This window comes from Stylophora pistillata, chromosome 7, assembly GCF_964205215.1.
Source record: "Stylophora pistillata chromosome 7, jaStyPist1.2, whole genome shotgun sequence".
Classification (NCBI taxonomy): domain Eukaryota; kingdom Metazoa; phylum Cnidaria; class Anthozoa; order Scleractinia; family Pocilloporidae; genus Stylophora; species Stylophora pistillata.
In genome coordinates, this window is record NC_142525.1 from 14590242 (window position 1) to 14612315 (window position 22074).

General features: G+C 40.3%; 1 protein-coding gene and 1 pseudogene across 3 annotated transcripts in view; one reads left to right on the forward strand and one right to left on the reverse strand.

Annotated features, from left to right (window-relative positions):
• The first annotated feature begins 1027 nt into the window (after nt 1–1027).
• LOC148726763 (uncharacterized) lies at nt 1028–4063 on the forward strand (annotated as a pseudogene).
• Nucleotides 4064–9019: 4956 nt separating this feature from the next.
• Nucleotides 9020–22074, reverse strand: part of LOC111344862 (uncharacterized) — a 47487-nt gene continuing 34432 nt past the window's right edge. For 2 of the 3 annotated variants that reach the window (XM_088727795.1, XM_088727797.1), the window contains exons 8-11: nt 16444–16569; nt 15393–15426; nt 14822–15029; nt 9020–14466 (exon numbers count right to left, since the gene is read on the reverse strand). In XM_088727795.1, coding sequence (XP_088583921.1) covers nt 14347–14466; nt 14822–15029; nt 15393–15426; nt 16444–16569 — 488 coding nt within the window. In that variant the 3' untranslated portion in view covers nt 9020–14346. The remainder of the gene's footprint in view (nt 14467–14821; nt 15030–15392; nt 15427–16443; nt 16570–22074) is intronic. The other variant, XM_088727796.1, reaches the window with a different exon arrangement.

Genomic DNA, 22074 nt, shown 5'->3' on the forward strand with positions numbered 1-22074 from the left:
GGGAAGCGGCTGTTATAATAAGGTGTTACATAGCAGCATGTGCGTCCTCTAGGGACTTATGGTCCAGCTACTTAAATATTCGTGTGGTCGTTGACATGTAGGTTTCTTCTAAGTAAACGGTTTAGTTTTCTTATCCTTGTCTCTCGTATTATTACATGATGGCAGCGGTGTTTTGTTTTCCTTCGTTTAAGTCGTCTACAAGTTAAACCGGCTACGGCATGAATAGTAGCGAAAGTTCAGGTCCTTCAGCGCCTCAGTCGTCGATGTTTCATCAGATCATGCCGCCTCAGCCTCTTGCTTTGAAACACAGCGGAGAAATCGCCGAGATTTGGAAGCTTTGGAAGGAAAAATACAACAACTATTTCGTTATTTCTAGGCTAGATCGAGAGAGCCCGGAATACCGGCTAGCAATGATTAAGCACACGATCGGAGATGATGCTTTGAAAGTTATTAAAACATTCAGTTACACTGAAGCCGAGGACTCGAATAATTGGCGCGTGGTAATGGATAAAAGAGAGAAGCATTGTATCGGAGAGGTCAACGAAATTTACTAGCGTTATTGTTTTAATAGGAGGGATAAACTCCCTACTGAGTCGGTAGATAGTTTTGTCGCTGAATTAAAAACGTTAGCCAAGACTTGTAATTTTTGTGACTGTTTACGGGACAGTTTGATCCGTGCTCGTATTGTTTTTGGAATTAAGAACGAGCAGACTACAAAGAAACTATTAAGGATGAGAGATCTTACGTTAAATCGTTGTATTGATGTATGCCGAGGTGTAGAAGTTACGGAGTTGCAAATGAAGTCGCTATCGGAACCGGGAGACCGCGTTAATCAGGTCAAGTCAAAGAAGCCTCAAATCCCAACGCCGGATAGACGGCCCGGAAAAAAAATTTCGCGCAAATTTTGTGGCTATGATCATGCCCCGGAGAGAAAAAAAAAGTGCCCTGCCTGGGGTAAAGTACGTAAGCGGTGCAACAAAAGGAATCATTAATATTTGTAAGAAGGTGCAAAGATAGATGCCGCGGTTTATGCTATTGACAGCGACGAAGACTTCGAAGAGATTAGTGTTGTAAGGATTCAAGCTATGAAAGATAAGGCCGTGTTTGCCGAAATGCTGGTCAAGCAGAAACCTGTCAGATTTCAAGTTGATTGTGGAGCGAGTGCTAACATTTTGCCACACAAGCATGTGGAAAATGTGCATCTTGCTCCTTGTTCCCAATCCCTCGTTATGTGGAATGGTACCAAGGTGAAGCCCGTGGGGACGTGTGCTCTGCCAGTTGTAAATCCCCGAAACAATATCAAGTACAAAGTAAGGTTTCTGGTCGTCAAGGAGAACCTAACCCCGCTTCTGGGTTTAAACGCTACTGAGAAAATGAGTTTGCTAACCGTGCACAAGGCGAGCTTTGTGTGGGTTGTGGAGAATTTGGAAAATGATCTGGTCATCAAGTACGCAGATGTATTTGATGAGGGCCTTGGAAAGCTGCCCGGAAAGGTACATCTACAAGTCGATCCGGCTTCTCAACCAGTAATTCTCCCAGCCAGGAAAGTGCCCGTCTCAGTCAGAGAGAAATTCAAGGCGGAACTTCAAAGGTTGCAGGAGCTCGAGGTCATTGCTCCCGTCGATGAACCTACGAAATGAGTCAGCCAGTTCGTTGTTGCTGTCAAGAAATCTGGTGAATTACGTGTTTGCATTAATCCTAAGGCCTTGAATGCTGCCCTGAAGAGGGAAAGATACCAGATCCCCGTCATTGACGATTTGCTGCCCGATTTGGCAGAGGCTCGGGTGTTTTCCAAAGTTGATCTCGCGTCCGATTTTTGGCATTTGGTGCTGGACGATGAGTCTAGTCTGTTGACAACTTTTGCCACCCCTCATGGAAGATATCGCTGGCTTCGTTTGCTGTTCGGTCTGTGTGTGTCAAGTGAGATATTTCAGAAACATTTACACCAAGAGTTGCTGGGTCTGCCTGGTGTGAAGTATTTATGGAAAAGATGACGTTGATTACGATTGTAACCTGGAGGGTTTCATAAAGAGATGTCAGCTGAAAGGTATATAGCTCAATCGCGCGAAATTGGATTACAGGTGTAAGGAAGTTCCCATTCATGGACATCTATTGACAACAGAAGGTCTGAAGCCAGATCCGCAGAAAATCAAGGCGATTACTGAAATGCCATGACCTGAAAAGCCAGAAGATGTGTCGCGTCTAAATGGTACGCTTAATTACCTCAATTGTTTCCTGCCAAACCTTTCTGACGTGATGAAACCGCTCCGTGACCTTACACATAAGGATGTAGAATGGTGTTGGTCCAATGTGCAAGAAAAGGCTTGGAATGAGCTGAAGAGCCTCATCGCGTCTACTCCCGTGCTATCATACTACAAGCCCGATGAGCTGTTAGAAGTGCAGTGTGACAGCAGTCAAGCTGGTCTGGGCGCGGCCCTTATGGAAGGTGGGCACCCCTTAGCCTATGCAAGCAGAGAGTTGGAATAAATTCTTAAGAAGCCGTTGCATCGTGCCCCCAAGCGTTTGCAAGGCATGATAATTCGCTGCAGAAGTATGACCTGGAGGTGAAATATCAAAAGGGAGATACGATGTTCTTAGCAGACACCCTCTCAAGAGCGCTTTTCCCAGCCGGTCAGCAAGACGACTCTGAATTTGAAACCACTAACATGATCAAGTACCTTCCGGTACCGGAAGAAAGACTCCAACAAATTCAACATTACACTGAATCAGACGAGTCTCTTCAAGTGTTAAAGACCGTGATCCAGAAGGGCTGGCCGGAGCACAAGATGAACGTACCTGTTATTATCTCCCCATATTTCAACATGCGCGACGAGATGTCTATCCAGGATGGTCTCATTTTCAAGTGCTTCAAGAAGCGAGCTGTTGAAACGAATTCACAGTTCACGTTGTGGGGTCAACGGCTGTCTAAACAGAGCACGTGAGTGTGTGTACTGGCCCAGGATGACAGCTGACATTAAGAACTATGTGTCGACATGTGAGGCATGTCGCGAATATGAACAAGGCCAAGCTAAGGAGACGCCAACTAGACCCTGGCAACGGGTTGGCGCCGACCTTTTTGAGCTCGCAGGAAAGACTTGTCTAATGATCTCGGATTATTACAACGATTTCTTTGAGCTCGACCACTTGAAATCTCCTTCGTCAATGTGGGTCATCAGAAATTTAAAGGCTCATTTTGCGCACCATGGCATACCTGAGCAACTGGTGACTGATAACGGTTCACAATTGCATCTACAGTATAAACAATTTTTTCACCATTTTGTTGCAATATACAATGCACGTGTACCTGCTCTTTGTTGATGGTTAGTAGATTTCAAGCGAGAATGGCAGAAAGGAATTGTACGGAGTCGACTGGGTGAGAGATCGTATGAGGTCGAGACACCCCATGATGTTGTTCGTCGCAACCGTTTTCACCTACGGAAGACAAATGAGCCATCACTAACATCATTTAATCACTTTCACCAGAGTGTGGTGAGGGTCGCACAACAGAGCGAGGCTCCAAATTAAGTGCGTCCTATATCCCACCAATCCCACCCCAGGGGAGGACATCCATCACACAGTAATCTCGTGTGTGGGAAATTAACGTCTCCTACCCCAACCCTGCAGGAGACGGGACCTCCATTTATTCGTCCCTATCCGAGAAGACTAGAATATCTAACCATTTCTTGATGTTACAGAAAGGTAGTAAATTCTTCTCAATTATTTTAAGACCCTGAGTGTTGGTCCGGCCGGGGCTCGAACCCTCGACCTCCCGCACAACAGTCCAGCGCTCTATCCATTGAGCTAACCGGGACGCGGAAGGTCATCATCAGACGAAGGTCCTGCTGAGATGTCTGTTCCCTCCTCAATGTAGTCCAATGAAGTGGCGACCACTGTTCCCGAGGAAGTAGATCCACCTTCATCAAGTCAAGGAAACACGTCTCTAAGTGGGTCTGAAGTTCCCTCAACTACAGCAAAGTCTCCACACAAGCCAGCACTAAGACGATCTGAGAGTCAACGACGGTCACCAAGGCATTTGAGTGACCTTGTTTTGACGAAGCCATAAACTGTTCTTAAAACTTCTTACAAGTTATAGGGCTTGATTCTTTACTTTATAGGTGCATGCTTATTTCAAATTTCGTATCAGTCAGTTTGCGTGTCGGTTTGTAATTAATAGCAAGTTTCTTTGTTTTTATCTATAAAAGGGAGGATGTTATGATAAGGTGTTACATAGCAGCATGTGCGTCCTCTGGGGACTTATAGTCCAGCTATTTAGATATTCGTGTGGTCGTTGACAAGTAGGTTTCTTCTAAGTAAACGGTTTAGTTTTCTTATCCTTTTCTCTCGTATTATTACAGCGGCAAGCGCGCACTGCTGCCAGAAAACAAATGGTTTCCTTCTCAGTTAAATAATTTATTCTGTTGACCTTAAATTGTACGTACAGTCAACTGTTAATTAACAAAATGTATGCCTTCAAATGGCTGAAACCTCCAGGAACAAGTTCACAGTCTTCAAGGATTTGAAATCCGAAAAAAAAGAGAAAATGTATTCATTGATGAATTAGCTTTAACACAATCTCTGAAAGTTCACTTAAAAAGTTAAAACTGCAGTTTTAAAAATTATTAACTGTCTGCTGCGTGTTAGATTGCTCGATACTTAGCTCATTTAGAATATGCTCTTCCTGAGAGGCTGTGAGAAGTGGTTGCGGTGCACTCTCATCTACAGGATTCGAAGAGGTTGCCGGTATTGGTTGTTACGGTCTTCTTGTTGTTCAACGATTCTGATAATGTTTACAAACATGAACGACCACAAGAGCGTGGTTACTACTGCGCATGAGCAGAATATTATTTGCAGCAAAAACGGAGTTAGATGGTAGTACGCATGAGCACACCACTATTTGTAGGCAGTTATTTGCAGGTCACGTGGTGGGCTTCCATCCAATGAAAATGGGGGAAAAATCCATCGAATGATGATATCGTTTGTTTTCATCCTGAGCTCGCGCCCCAGAAGGCCATTTCGAAGTCAACTGTCAAAACTGTCATTGCGTTAGCGAATAGGAAGCAAGGTCAGTCGTACACGTTTGAACCTTCGACATCTTCTATTTGAACCTCTTGCTTATAATTTTGTTATAAGGAATTGTATGGAGCTCTCCGAGATACTTACAATGCAAGCCCCGTGTGTCTTCTCATGAAAGCACTGAAAGTTTTACATCGCGATTAATATAAGGTAAGTACCTTGAAGTGTAAATACGTGTATTGATCGATATTTTGTTCCTTTAAAAACAAGAAGTGTTTCATGAAAGGTCCAAAAGCTGATCTTTTTATTTGCAGAAATTCACTACAGGCAACTGCCATTAGCTGAATCGTTGAGATGACCATTCGACTGAAAGTTCATGGAAATATTCACTGGAGAGTTGTTGAACGATACATTGGTGAACAGCCCAGCTAGAACTCTTGCTGTTAGACCACCACTGTCGTGATTCATTGCTGTTGTGTATTGTCAACTACTAATGGAAGTGCAAGGCTGTTGACATAAATTCCTCGCAAATTCAAGACCTCGGGCACAGAAATATATCCTTGAGTAAGTGCCAGAAGTGGAATGCGATATCACTTGGAATAAACAAATTTTTCACCTTGATAAAATAATAATTTTTTCTTTTAAAGGAAGTCCTTAGGGTGATTTTGTATCGGTTTGGGTTGTTCATCTTTTTGTTAGACCTAAAGATCTCGGTGTTCTTACAAAGCGCCCATTGAATTCTGGGTCACTGATACAATTCACTTTCAGGAAACAAACAGTCAATTCAAACTAAATCCAGCTGATCACGGGAAGAGTTTCCAAATATAATGTTCAACCATGCTTTGTTGTCTTGCTTTTCCGTTTTTGATCTGAATTATTTATTGCAGCACTAGTGTGTGCATTCCTGTTGCCAATCCTGCCTGTTTATTGATTGATGAAAACTCCGCGAAAATTACTCTACTATATTCCCAAGAACGCCGCTTAATTAATGCAATAAATGTCGCAGGAAACTTCGTCTCGGTAGCTCATAAATGCCATAGTAATTCGGTCGTTACGCGTAAGTATCCCGCGGGGGGGGGGGGGGGTACTCCCGCGAATTTTGGATAGGGGTGTGCCGCGAAGGTTCGTGAACCCTAACCCTATTTAAGGACTAAAAAAGCGAAAACTGATACCTTTTTAAGGCCCAAAGCCGAAAAATAACACCCTATTCAAGAAAAAACAAAATTATTAATAGCATGAAATGGAAAAGTTTTTATTTCTTCTCTGTAACATTGGATGTATAGCATCAAGCATAAAATACTAGAATAAGCCTAGTTTAATAATATGCAATCATAACCATGATACATCTTTTAGTCGGTCTGTTTATTACAGCGGATTACAGCCAGGATTATTCGTACTAGAGTGTCTCTACCTACTCTATTCGTATTGAACTTTGATCGCGGCTAAACATTACCCTTCTATCACTCGTTATTTCATTAAGCTAAGTTTTTGTTGTGATAGTTCTGTTAATTAAATGAACGACAGTCATATTATTAATTAATAATGTGGCTTGAAGAGGCGTTACGTGTATTTACCCGCTTAACGGCTATCAAACCTCTGTTGCATATTCATTCTGTTACAATACTTAAACGGATACATCAATGAGTGAGTGAGAGTTGAAGTTTTAAAGAAACCGTGCATTTAGGCGGGTGTTTTCACACTCCAGTATTAGATAATACAATTAAGCTGCCCTATCTAAGGACCACACCATGGACACAGAAACAAAAGGGTCAAAAAAGATACCCAATTTAAGGACCGAGAACCTCAAAAACCATACCCTATTGCGTGGCACGTACCTATATGGCCCATATATGCGCGTACCACCCCCCCCCCCCCGGGTAAGTATGGAGCAGTCGACTCCAAGAAAAGTCCATGTTCGTAATTGAGTTTGCCAGTTTTTTCGTGGTGCAAACAATGTCTTCATTTGCCTCGTGTTTTCGGCAAGACAGGAAGTGAGAAAAATCTTGCCGCGAAAATTCAAAATGGTATGGAAATCACATTACTACTCCCAGTTCACTTGTTAGCTCCGTTTGAAGAGTACTGCATCGGTATCGCAGAGGTCATGAGCTCAAATCCCATAAAAGGCTGAATTTTTTCTTCAGGCCCTATTTCCACTACCACATAAGTAGGGTTTATTACTGCGAGGATCGCTTTCATACAATAATTTATTTATTAAGCAATAAATAAGATTCGATGCCGTCTTGTTATTCTTGTAAACTAGCTCTCATGATCTAAGTGTAAATTGCATTAATTGTATCAGACATGGCACGACCTTTTAAAGGAATCTCATTGGTTTGCCTCACACAGTGCAAAGGAAACAAATGGGCATTATAAAATGATATCGGCTAACCAATTAGCGTGCAGTGCAGACGTCTTCTTAGGGCGAGTTAACGTTAAGAAGCGCGCGATCGTTTATTTAACCGGCCATGTTTAATTGGTGTCAGAGTCGACGAAATGAGCAGGTTCACAATCAAAATAAGTTAATTTTAAATCCGGAAACACTGTCTTCTGATAAAAAACAAACACACGTAGAGTGAAACGGTGAAGAAGTTTTTCTTTTTACTTCGGTCAGGAAGGAAATGGCTTCTATCGCCGGACTTCTACAACACCTCCTCCATGGTCTCAAATATGAGCTGATATTTGCTGCACTTTATGTTTTCCAGACGAGAATCCTTGAGTTTTGTAGCCATTAATACATTTGACGATGTCTATTCTATTTTGATCGAAAAGATACTTTGAATGAAATAATCAACTGCACTAGAAGGTTTACCCGATGTAAATTTTTTGATGCGAACCGGCATATTTTGGGGAAACGGCGTTGCTGATTTTTTTCATCAACGAAAGCAACGGCTTCGCCAAAACCTCTTCTGCGAGTTCATATTTGCCGCACTCTGTATCCCCGCTTCCCAACTCCTTCACAGCAGAATAGAGCATAGTCGAGGCTTGTCTGTTCTTTTTTTTTTTTTTTATAGTAAAGAATCCGGTAAATTCCCCAGGCATTATTTATTCGCAACAAATTTTATTTCCAAAGCGAACAACAGTGTCAACAGCATGCTCTATACTCTCATAAATCACGCTACAATAAGCCAATCAGAATCCTTTTTAGGATGGTTGAAATAATCTGATTTGTTGAACAAGACTAAAGCCAACAAAAATGTCAAAGCATCAAAGTTCACAATTCTTCAAAGTTCACAGTCCGACAGGTTAAATTTAACACTTATGCCTGAAATTTTTTATTAGTCTTGAGTGAAATCCGGCCGAATTGTGGCCCATAAAAACACGCAGGTTTTTCACATGACAATTACAAAACAAAGTGCTCAAGGCACGTGTTTTATGAATAAATGTCAGTCGAATTCACAGGAACATGAAGATTGCTCAGGATGACAGCGCCGTAAAACCAGGCTGGGTTGACTGATGTAGCCATCCACTCAATACATCGGAAAGGATGTCAGAGCAAGCTCTTAGTAGTTCACTCGAAGGGCGTACAAAGTAATTTCTCACACTGAGCGAGGTGAGCTTATCTTGCCTTCTTGGGTAGCCAATACGAACACAGGGCTCGCTTCATCTTGCCCGCGGGCGCTGTCGACTGTATAATAAAGTTAGTTACGAGCAAATGTTTCCTCAGACTCCAAACCGCCGGTAATTCATTATAATACTATGTTATGAAATAAATTTGATATTGCCACTGATATCACCCTCTCAGGAAAATGGTTGCCTCCTTTGCAGAAACTCATCAACATGAAAATTTACGACAAGCAGTTCTACGCAAACGTCGAGGATTTAGTCGCGCAGACATGAAGTCATAAATTTACCAATGATTCTTTCGCTTTAAGTCTTCAGTAACTTAATTTGCTGTGTCGACTCTTTAACTCAAGACTCCTCTAGGAAAGGAATTTGTAAACAACTTTCGAAATCCAATTTTTCACACCATACTTATCCAAAAATTAAAAATTATCAAATTAATCAATTGATTTAATCAGCATTTATTAAGCATAATTTCTACACAGTATAGAAGCAATAATTGATAGTTCTTTAATATGAGCGTGACAGATACAAGTGGATTGACTTTGCCTCTCCACAGATAGATCGCAAAATAGAAAGATAACGGTAACTGTCTCGCATTGACTAGAACTGTCTGCAGTAGATACACGCGCAATTATTACAGCTATAGCTGTGGTTAGTAAATGTAAATGAGGTTATTACAACGGCTTCCAGTATAAATATGAATAAAATTAAGCAGCTAAAATGCTACTATATCTTGCGTTTGATTCCTGAGTAAGAACTTCGCTCTAAAGAACAAGTGATCACAGATTCGAATTTTCATTCACTCTTTATTCAGTTTTTTCGAGAGCAAGCACGTAATGTTATAGGCATCAAATGATCGGAGCAACGGGCCGGGAGGGAGTGGCAGGGAGTGATCCTTGTGTTTATTGAGTTCCACAGTTAGGTTGAAACTTACTCTTAAACCTGATACACACAAGGATCACATAGGCAAACACACGTAATCTGTGAACGATCAAAGCTCTCCAGTTCATGTTTCGCCAAAAATATTAGAGATCTATAATCTGGAGGTAAATGTCCCGAAAACAGTAGGCACTTCGGGCGATTTTCTTACTCGAGGTAACACTCAGTACGCACTGAGTAGTCGGTACAATGCCAAGCAGTTGGAAGCTACTAAAAACCGAATAACGTGGCTACAATCTAGCAGCAAATTACCTCAAGATAAACTACAACTTTAACGTATACATCCCATTTAACATCTTGTTTATAATCAAAAGGAACTCATTCAGAAACAGCAAATCACTTACTGTCATTAAAAAAAAAAAACTTCTACGGTAATTAAATGTACTAAATCTCGAAAAGCCCTCTGATATGTTCAATGTACTATGCAAGCACCTATAAAGCCGTTTCAAAAAGCAGGAGAAACTTTAGAATTCCAGTGACATATGATCTGACTACAATCAACTGTTGTTTAATCACTAGTTTTCTCATTCTTTTGGTTATATTTAATCACAAAAAAACACAGCATGTACCTAAAAAATATATAGGAAATAGGAAGTTTAGCCTGCAATGGACATTCACTCTTCATGTCCAATGTTTCCGGATCGAATTGGAATTTGGGATATTGGTTTGTTCGGAGCGAGAAAAACAAGAGGATCTGGAAAAAATTCTCGGAGCAAGGACGAGAAAAAAACAACAGACTGAACAGACGTGACGCCAGGTCCGGGAATCAAACCTGGGCCACAGCGTTAAAAGGCGAGCGACCTCACCAGTACGCCATCCCTGCTTTCACTATTAATAGAAAAAAAAACCGAGCAATCAAATGATTCAACCCCACAAAAAGGGAAAAGTCTGGGTACATCAATAAACTCCTTCTGAATTCTCCTTATGGTAAAAATCAATAACTGAAGGTTTTGTTGAGTTCTTAAACATTTGAGAAATAAGATACACCTATCCCAAAAACAAAAAGCAAAAAAAAAAAAAACATGAAAGTGCAAGTACACGATTCCGATCCAAAATCACCGCTTTACCTCAAACCAAAAACACCGAAAAAAAGGCGAACCACTCGGTTGGCCCGGGACGAGAGTCGTACGAACGAGGCAGGCTAGTCCTCACAATTTTAGATGGCTGTAGTGGCGCTTTTGGTATGGTCTGATTCGGTTTCCCAAGCAGGCATGACACGACTTAAAGTATTCCGCTACATCTTTTCGAAGATCAGATTAGTAGAAATAGTCTAAGATTTTCCGGTAGGTTTTTTCATATTCATATTTTTTCGATAAACGTGGTTACCCACTTTTCTGTCGTTCAAGTGGGTTACCACCGCGCCCAACTTATTGATCGACATTCAGCACTACAAACGTCGCATAAGGAAGATTCCGACCGCATTCCATTCAATCTCACGTTTCACCCTCACAACCACCAAGTTAAATCCATCATTCTTAAAAACTTTGAATTACTTCAAAACGATCCAGAGACCAGCACTATCTTTTCGCAGCCTCCGCTCATTTCATTCAAACGCAACAAAAACATAGGCAATTTTTGGTCAGAAGTTCTTTTCAGACTAATGACCAACCAGGCACTTTTAAATGCGCTCCTGCACGATGCAAAACGTGTCGTTTCATTCACAACACTGATAAAATATCGGGACCCAAACGATCCATTAAGATCACCGATCACTTCACGTGCACCTCCGCCAATGTAATCTAATGCATAACTTGCACTTATTGCAAAAAGATATATATCGGCGAAACAGGAAGAAGACTGGGTGACCGATTCCGAGAACACCTTCGAGACGTGGAAAGGAATGACAAAGACACATCGAAACCAGTCGCTAGACATTCTAATTTACCTAAGCATTCTAAGCAACATATGGCAATCTGCGGTCTTTCCTTACACTTAGGTAGCACGGAAAGCCGTAAAACTCTTGAACAAAAGCTCATCTTTCAAACCGGCAGTCTAAATCCCACAGGGATCAACGCAAGCTTTTCATTCCACTAATTTATTCCTGTTTTTCTCGTTGCAATGTTCCCTACCAATAACGTAGCTCCCTTTTCTGCCTTTAAAAGCACACACAACCCAAAATTCCTCTATTCACTCCGACGAAGAGCTAACGCTCGAAACGTCTGCTTTTGTAGTCGTTACAGTGGCCAATTTATTTCAACTTTGTTGATATATCCAAATTATTTCGTTACCCCCACCGACGCAGCCCCAAACAGTTTCTTCAGAAACTACCAGCCTTTGTTCATACTCAGGTGGCCAGCCAAAGGAGTCCATTCCCCTACACATAACAGTTGCATCTGCGGGACCACAGCCGATGGAATGAACACCATGGTCCCATGGTGGGGAGGCAGTTCATTTCACTAAGATCAAAAATCCCAAACATCCGAAACGAAACATAGGCCTTATCTTTCATTGCCAATGATGTTAAAAGCGTAGCACCGCAAATATTATGTACGGAAAAACCATTGATTAGGGATGACAAGCCTCGGTTTTATAGTACCAGTTCCGATCCGTCCGAATGGTCTGCGATAGTAGCAATCGGCGTATTTCACAATGCAGCAACATTATTATCTACAGTACGTGTAACATCGCAGAGCTCCGATAACTAATCCTAATACTTAGAGGATCCTTCACTAGAGTTTTACGTACATATTATTAATGTTTCCATAAGTTGTAATAAGAGAAATTCATGCTTAATTTAACGAGGAAAATTCACCTTATGACTAGTCTAGAAAAAAGGAAGAGAAGTTACCATCGTAACGCAAAAAATGCCAAATGCAAAATTCTCATAAGCACTATGCTCATCTCCGATATTATACGAAGAAATTCTACTCCAAAAACTCTCATTCTTTAAAAAAATGAACATGAAATAGTTGTACCCTTCCCTAGAAATAGCACTGAAATCTTTAAAGATTATTTAAAAATAGAAACATCACAAAAAAAAAGTGCTTCAGCAGACAGATTCGCCCAAGATTTCTTACAACTTTCTTTTGAGTGAGTCTTTTCACATATCTTTTACTCTTCAAAGAAATAACCTTTCACATGAGAGGCGCTCGTTTATATCTACGGTGTGCTCCAACTTTCACCAAGAAAAGAAAACAGATGAGAAAGTCCACACATTCGACTTGCCACACCTCCTTGCAAATCTCAAACCGTATGATAATAATTTTTTTAATCAACTGCATTGTTTTAAAAAATTGACTGGCGTGAAAATTTAGGTACTCACCCAGCAATTTATTTGATAAATAGTGGGAAGTTGAAAACAAAGGGAAAATCAATTCCTTGGTCACTAAGTAGCACCATGTTGCGATTATTACGATTCCGCTGAAAATTACATGTTGAAGAGCTAAGGGGAAATTGAAAGCTCGCTAATCAAGTTAAACCAGCTGTACATTAAAAACTGCTGAACTACACCCACTCCTGTAAATTATGCAAAAATTATTAACTGGCGAGCTTAGAAAACCGTGAACACCAGGGAAAAAAGCTACAGTGATGTTATGAAGTCAAAAGGAAACCATATAGAAGATTGCAAAGTTACGAGTGACACTGCTCAGTATGTGGTTCTCTTGTGCTACCAAAAGGTCTGAATAGCAGCGATATGTCACGAGCTAAAGAAATATACAACATTTTTGAAAACATGTTTCCACAGCTATTCTGTTATCTTCAGCTCAAATTTATACAAAGTAAAAAGATGAATTTAAAGTGCTCAGGGGACAAAACGACATTAGAAACAAAACAAAACATGCAACTAAATGGAAAGTTTAAATGAACATTATTAAGTTGATGATTAAGTGTGATTGCTCCCTTTGAATGAAAGCTCCGTACGTGTGTGGTTTACGAGCTTTTATGTGCGGGCTGTAATGCTTACTATTTTGGCGAAACCTCTCGTCACTTATCCTCATGTGTGCACGAGCACTTGGTTAGTGATAAGACCTCTCACATTTTCAGACATCTACAAAATCCTCAACAATGTCGTCCTCTATGTTCTGATGAATGTTTTTGCATCTTAGATCACGCTTTCACGGCTCTCAAACTTAAAAGAAAAGAAGCTATTCACATTCGAGGGGGGCAACCAATACTTAATCATTAACTTTCTCATAATAAATTTTACTTTCCTTGTAATAGCTCACATTACTTAGTGTTGCTTTGTCTCATGAACATTTTTTTAAAGACATTAAATTCAACTTTGTACTTTGTGTGACAGAAGAACTGTGGAAACATGTTTTCAAAAAATGTTGTATATTTTCTTAAATTGCCTTGTATTCCTGTGCTTCTTGATCTCCAAAGCACTAACATGGTAAAAATTCCCGAAGAATCAAAGTTGTTCAATATTATATTCGAAAAGCTTGTAATAAATATTATAAATTGCTATCGGGCCTTTGCATCTCTCTTTTAAGGAAAAGTACTTACCATCTAGTTTTTCTTTTTCGTATGCTGCTACATTGAAGATACTAACGTTCGAATAGTGACGAAACTAGTGACTGAATAATGTGATATGAACCACGCCGTTTTTTGATGCTTAATGGTGGAACATCCGACCGGCGATAACATGTTACAAGATTACAATCCTCTCACAATTTTTCAACGAACAAACTTAGAATTATGCATCATGTTTTTCCTTACAGCGGAATATTTCAGCGGTTTTGATTGCAGTTGTAGCAACAGGCACTTTACAAAACAATACAATATATATCGTAATATGATGTTGACAAAGCTACAAAATCAATTACTGTTTCCACGTTTGTCTCATCCACTTGATTACTGATGATCCATTTACGTAACGGCACACATCCTCTACGCCCTGATGTCTGAATACACAGTATCTGTACCACTAACACGTGGCAGTACTGCCTTCTGTCGAGGACCTGTCAGTTCACCAAGCTCAGCATACTGAAGCTCACCGGGTTTTGGTGTCTGCCGGCGATACAAAATAAAACATACTAATGTAAGTCGTAGTTGAGCGAAACAGAAACCTTCATGCATTCTTACGACAGCGGTTCATCCAAAAAAATTAATTTATCAATAAATTGTAATAATAGTACGAATGTAACTCTTGGAATGAGAAATCTACACAACTCCTACATCGTCTTTTGAACTACAAGTTATTTTCGTAACAGCGGAGTGCGATCACGAGCACGTATAAATGATGGTACAGAGAAAAGTGATACATGCATTTGATCATTTGTTCATGAAACAAACTTTGCTAAGATCTTGTAACAATTTAAATGTAAGATCCGTTAACTAGAGCTCCCTCATTACGGGACCTTACCTTCCTTTTCTTCTTTGCCTTATCGACCACTGCATATTGTGGGAGTGGCTCTTTCGGTTCACTTGCTCCATTCCCTCTTCTTCCCTCAGACCTCCTATTAGCAACTTCGTAAGTCACTGGAGGCAAAGACGACGGCTTGGAGGCTCGATAGCTGGCATTAGGACCCGCAGCTGCATACTGGTGGTCGGCTGAGGAATAACCCGCTTCCCTACAAGTCACAAAAGCTTTTAATTAAATTAGAACCCTCCGCTTCTGAAATAAATAACGTTCTTAAAATGTTGCAGTTTAACAAACTGTTTACTCGCATTCAAAATGAATAAAAAAAAAATACACATTGATAGACAGGCACATACAGGTACACAGTGAAACAAACAAATAAAAAAAAAGGAAAAAAAGTGGGAAAAAATAATATACTTAAAACTTCCCAAGTCAGTGGAGGCAGAGTCAAAATCATTCCATCCATATATATTCAAAGTTTTTTAAAACAAAAACGTAATTGACAAATATATAAAAAAATTAGACATTCCGGTAACAAAATAAAATTCACTAGCTAGTACTATACAACACTCACATCTCCACGCCTCGGTCCCCATTAGACTGAACTTCTTACATTAGCATGTAAAAAAAGAGAACAAACAGTAAGAAGATTTTGCTAGCATGTTGTTTCGTTTGCTTTGTAGGTATAAAAATGACTTACGAGAAATGGTTTAATAATCAAGGTGTCTACATTAATTTTGATAACATCTCTGACAATTACAAATTTAAAATGGTAATTGAACTGAGTGGAGTGCAATTTGGGCTGAAATCATACGCGTGATTTCTAAATCGAACGAGCCCACAGCGCGAGTTTGATTTGAAATCACAAACTTGATTTTAGACCAAAATTGCACGACTCGAGGTTCAATTACCACTTTATTACATCAATTTTGAAATCGCCCAAATACAGGACCTGGTCAATTCAAATACTATGTTGATGCAGTACCGAGCCGGGTTTTAAGTAAAAAGGGGAACCGGAAATGCTTTTACATCTTACTTTGTATGCAAAACAGAAAGACTTTGACGTCACGTTTCAAAAACTCAGGCAAGCGTAAAATGATGCGATTTAGAGCAAAAAATGGTGCGATTCGTGAATAAATTGCACCAATTAGAGCCAATCAGATTGCAGGTACCACCAGTGATTTCAAAATGGATGTAATAAACAGTGAAATCGGAGCCAAACGCTGTCCCGATATTAAATCAAAGTAACACTATAGTGAACTTGTGGATATATTGTGCAGAAAATGCAGTTATTTTGACTAAAAGCCAATGATCTGGTGATTTCAGGAAACAGAATTGAGCCACGATCCCCGAAAGATTCCTACCCGATTGATCCTTTATATTCAACCATCGGTCGCCCAGCCTCCTAAAGCGGCACAAACGCCACAAAATACCCCTAAACGCCACTCAATGCATATTCCTCGTTGCTACGCTTCTTAAATCCACAAGAAAAGAGTAAGTTAACATGGTGAACATGAATTTGTCGAGGCATATAAATATGTCAATTTAGTCTCTGAAAACCAAAATACAAAATCGATCGAAATTAAACTCAATTCACAATTTAGATTAAAATGTGCAATATTTACCCTTTGAACCCTTATTTTTCGTGCAACAGGGGCAACAAGGTCCAAATTTCCAGCAACATATTCCAACAAGGCCACAAACAAATGCCAGCCCCAGCGCGATGAGGAGAATCTCCCACCAATCCATCCCTGAAAACAAAATAATAATGAATATCTGCGTGTTTCGAGAAAAGATCGACCACACCTGATTGGTGAACCATATTTCTTACAAGCTACAAGAAGCAGAATGGAGCTATCGCAAGCAATGACGTGCGTAATGTTTCTATTGGAAGCTGTCCATATTAATTCTAAACATCTCATTATGTGAATGATCTACACCTGTTACTTTATAAAGTAATTCAAATAAACTGCTTTAGTGCTCTAAAGCTATTTTAGCTATGGTAGTAGGATGGAAGGACTTCATCTTTCTCTAAACAAATCAAGCAGAAGTCAATAATGTGATGTCAGCGATGGGTTGTTAAACCAAATCAATTTTTAAATTTGAGATCATTACATCTATAAATGAGCTTAAGATGTAATTATAACTTATTATTCAAAAAAGGTTATTGCTGATGTTTTATAATTGCCTCTTCCCCCATTCGCACATTACACAAGAATCACTTTATGCTCTCTAACCACACTGTCTACCAACCTCACATACTCTTCAACACCAGACAGTTTCCTTTACTAACAACAAAAATTTTGCATTTGCTCTTTCGTCTAAAATAGGGCAGGTATACATTTACTGCCATTGATCAATCTTGTCTAAAACCATGAATGTTTGGTGGGATTTGTGTAGCCAAGTGGTTAGAGCGCTGGTCTTACAACCTGGTGGTCCCAGGTTCATGAACTCCAAATTGCCGCCCACGGGATTTGCCTTGAGTTCAACTCCCTGTCCATACTTTGCGCATGTATGTAACTAACTGGTCTGCCTCCTGTCAATTCGGGTTTTTTAAACTCTATTTAATATCTATTTACAATTGAAATTCCCATTTGTTTTCATTTCAGGGCCTCGATGAAAGTTACTTAGTGTAAATCTAGCTTACCTTGGTAGAATGGAGAGTACTATTATAGCGGAGCTCGCAGCGCGCGTAGCACGTGTAGCATAGCCCTATACTTATTAGAAGCATTAGTAACTCATCAAGCCAAAAAAATTTGGTTCGATGAGCCACCATCTGGGCTTCAGATTCAACTTCTTAAAGGGAAAGTACGGTCTAGAAAAAGTTAACTTATATCAAACGTTCCTTGCTTGCTTTGTACTAACTGGCTATTCACTTGAGCTAAAAGCGTTTTAGTTGCGAACAACTGCGTTCCAAAAATTAAATTCTCGACTTGGATTTCAATCTAGCCGAGAGGATTTAATACATCATTTTCAAGTTATGTTTCAAACGAAACATGATCTCGGGAAGGAGATAACTCTGTTGGGGAGAAAGAGGAGAAAGTCAGGAAAATGAATTTCATGAAGAAACGTCCATTCGCTCAGTCGCTCACGTCTTGAAAATCGCGAGTGGTTCTTTAACGGCAACTGTCAAGAAAAACCTATGAGAATGTATCCTCCTCAGAATTACATGTACTAGGACACCGACTCAATTTGAGAGGCAAAGGACTTTTCCTCAAGCAAATCCAAGCTGTGAAGTAACAGTTATTTTCCTAAAGAAGACCACGGTACCCGCCACGGATTCATTTCACATTGCTACCTCGGAATGAGACGAACTTTTTTTGCAGTTACAGGAAACCAGCTTCGTGTATAACTGAACAGGAGCCATTTGGAACTAAGTACAGCCCCAGTTGGCATGCAACAAGTTAGAAATGATAGATTTAATAATCACCCTTCGTATGCGTAAAGGTAAAAAGGGTAAGGCCTACACGTGAGCCATGTGGCTCGTCGGGCCGGCACTTAACTCCGGTTTCCGTAGCATGAAGCGACTAGGAGTATTTCTATTCCCCTCTGGATTGGATGCTAGTCCATCGCAGGGTTACCCCCAGCATTGAATTCGCCGGTACCCATTTATACACCTGGGTGAAGAGAGGCACTGTGAGAGTAAAGCGTCTTGCCTAAGAACACAACACAATGTCCCGGCCGAGGGTCGAACCCCGACTGCTCGATCCGCAGTCGAGCACACAACCATGAGGCCACCGCGTCTCCCACACTTCGTATGCGTAAACACTGACAAAATTGATTCGAAACACTTAGTTGCCAAAATTAACGCAGACAAAAGGCAGAAGTTAATTGTTGCGAATTAAATTTTGTTTGTTTCAGCATTTACTTATAATTTGCAAAGATGTTATTGTCTTTATCACTTACAATTAGCTTAAACGCAGTATTTTTCATTCTAAAATGTTTGAAATGTTGCGACTTGTGAGAAGTGGAGCTTTGTTATTTTCGACGCGCGCCTGAAAGTGTTCTCTGTTTTACAGCGTTTACATTAGAAATTACCTCAATAGAACTGAAGCTAGCATGAAACTTTCGATTTCTCTTGAAAGCATAAGCACTGCATAATTACGTCAAGTAGTTGGTTGGAAGACATAAATATTTTCATATTATTTTTGTCGTGTCCATTCGATATTATTTAATGAAATATGGGCGCCTGCATGACGAAGGAGAATTTGTATTTGCCGCAATCGTGTCTGCTTTGATTATTTGCTAGTAAGGTATTAATATCATTTAGTTTTTTTTTTTTTACGCAGGAGAATGTGAATGGTGGGGTAAAAAATATTTACTCGGTGGACTCATAACAGACTTAAGAAAGACGGGATATATTTCTCCACTGCTTGGAAAGCGCATGATGTTGAAAATCGGCTTTGGTCAAGGCTGGCGACTGAGAATTTACCACATACGGTGTACCACCATTCGAGCTTCAATTTATTGGCTTACAATAAAATGGTTTGAAAAAATACAGAGAAAAAATAACTGAAATTCGTGTTGAATATGGAAAATGTAAGCATAGCCTTCAGTTCGAAGCGAAGGTCAACAAGGAAAACTTACATGCCTGTTTATCTCGCTGGAGGTCTTGGTTTTGGCAGTTCTGAGCTTTTGCAGGGCTCGGCTAGCCGTCGTCCCGGGTTATTTTTGCCGGCTAACTTGTCTTCAATATTTCACTTTCCAGCAGCTGTTGGAGGCTTACACTTTTCCTTTCGAATTTCAGTATGTATTTTGACATTCAACTACACGGCAGTTCACCTCAGTTCAACTATTAGGAGTTTTAGAAATTGTTTTCGCAAAAGGTCAAACAGCTCACCAGGACGAAAGCGCCAAACAAAGTTTGACTATTCCTACGTCACAATAACGTAATATCCAAGATGGTGTTTTTCCAACCACGAAAGTTGTGAAAATGGCCAACTTCGAAGCACTATTGTCGCCAGTGCAAAGCAAACTAGACTAAATGGCAGTTATTTTCGAACTCCTGAGGAAAAAGTCTTCTACTGAGATAAACTTTTTCTAGACCGTACTTTCCCTTTAACTGCTTCTTTGGATACAGAATTCCTACTAGAGCCCGTGTCCAAATATCGTGACGTCTTGAACCTTCAGTGGAATGATGGCAGGTGATAAGCTGTCAGTGGGTGAGGCGTCATCGTCATCACAAATCCTTTAGACAAGTCAGCCTCTCCCAGAATATGTAAAGCGTCGAAACTTTTGTTTAACTTTTCATAGAATTCTCTTGCTTTCCTGTAGCTGTTGCCTTTTATTGGTGTCAAACTTATAATTTCGTCCATATGGTCACTCACAACAACCTTATTTTGTCCGTATTCTCTTTGCAATCTTTCCCACGCCGTCCTGTACCCAAGGGTCACGAGTTTAAGGTTGGAGATTTGTTCTCTTACCTTTGGAAAGAACATCTCTAACAAATAGCCAACTGTCTCTTCGTCTGAAATCGGTCGACTGTGAACTTGCATGACGAACGTATTCTCAAATCGAACCCAATCTGATAGATTTTCCTTAGAAGGCGCGATCTTTAACTTGGGGAGTTTTGCCTGCGCACCTTTTGCTGCCGCTTCCATTTCCAACTTTTGTTCTACCACGCGCAACTCGGCTTGGGACTTCTCCTCCCAGAATTCCTCTTGTTATTGTCTTTCTCGTGTCACGCGTTCCCGTTGAGCCTCCAAATGTTTCCTCTCGATTTCATCCTCGTTTTGTCTTTGTTTCGCCGACAGCACTTCCAAAATTCTCTCCCTTTCCTGCATAAAAGGAGCAAAGACGTTCTTTTTGTCCTTCTTCCATTGCTGAATGTCTCGAGGCGAAACTCCAGAGTCCAATTTAATGCCTTCCAACCGTGGAATAAGACCGGTAATTTTATCAACGATCTGCTTACCTACTTTTACGGCAATTTCAATCTCCAAACAGTCGTTACTTTCGATGAACTCGTCAACGGGCTCCATATAGTATTCTAGCCTCATGATCTCCACGTCGATGTATCTCTCTAAACGCTTCATTCATCTGATACTTGTTTTCCATTTTCCATGATCGCTGGATTATTTTCTCACCCCTCCGGCCACGTGGTCAATCCAAATCTCCGAAATCCGTATGTCCTTGTCTCCGCAATACTCTTGATCCTGGTCACGGCACCACAAATGTACCGAACTTGTGGGGCGCACTCCACTCTCAATCGTCATATCATTTTATTGTTTTTCATCGACATTCGCCATGTCGAAACTTCCAACACTCTCTCCAGAAGACCTATACTGACTCCAATCATCACGTCTCCTATTTCAATTTTTACCTAAACGCGAATGCGTGTCATGTCACGCAACTTCCGTTTAGCACTAGCAGGTGTTATAAAAAAAGTTTGCTAAGCTTTTTCATTAGTGCACATTTCTTCTCCTAAGAATCATGTTCATCTGGCGAATGCTGAATTCTTGTTTTTCAACCAAATTTGATATTCATTTGAAAATTGTTAGATTTCCTAGTGTCAGTTATCAACAGTTATCAACAGGTCTTTTTGAAACTTGTTTTCCTTTTTAGATGTGGGTACACAAAGCGTAGAAACAACTATTAGAATGGGGCAGAATAAGCAAATGTGTCACTCACTCAGATGTTAACAAATCGATATGTCAACGGCAGACCAATTGATATCGATTTTCCCAAACAATGCGGGAACGCCTAATTTGACTTTTCTTCGAGAGTTTCGACTAATACTCGTCGCGGCAGCAAGTAAACGCGTGCACGTGTAGTCAAAACTGGTTTTGACTGAAGGTGCGATTATGAACATTGAATGTGAACAGTCTTTCACCTCTCGAGACGTTTAATCGTTGATCCTCCATGCTGACAGGGGGTTTATAAATAGTGAGCCTTTTACGAATAAATTTTACGAGCGAAATTTTGAGCGAACCTTTTAAGCAAACCAAGGAGTACTCATATCAGCAAAACTATGAGTCAAACGTAAGCTCGGACAAAACTACTGGAAACATCAGTAGGAAAACTGATCAGTTCATAATGTCCAATGAAATCACTCTTGAGGCCAAGCAGAACGAAACGCAGTTAGAATGGATGGTAACAGAGGTCATGGAAAATTACATAAACGAAGAAGTACGTTGAAGTCCACTCGTATTAGCAAAGGCGCCCACAGGGATAGAGAACCATCGAGATTACCGAGGAAGAAAATTCTGTACTAATTTAACAAGAAGAAAGCAATTAAGAGGTCTGTAAGGTCTCATATC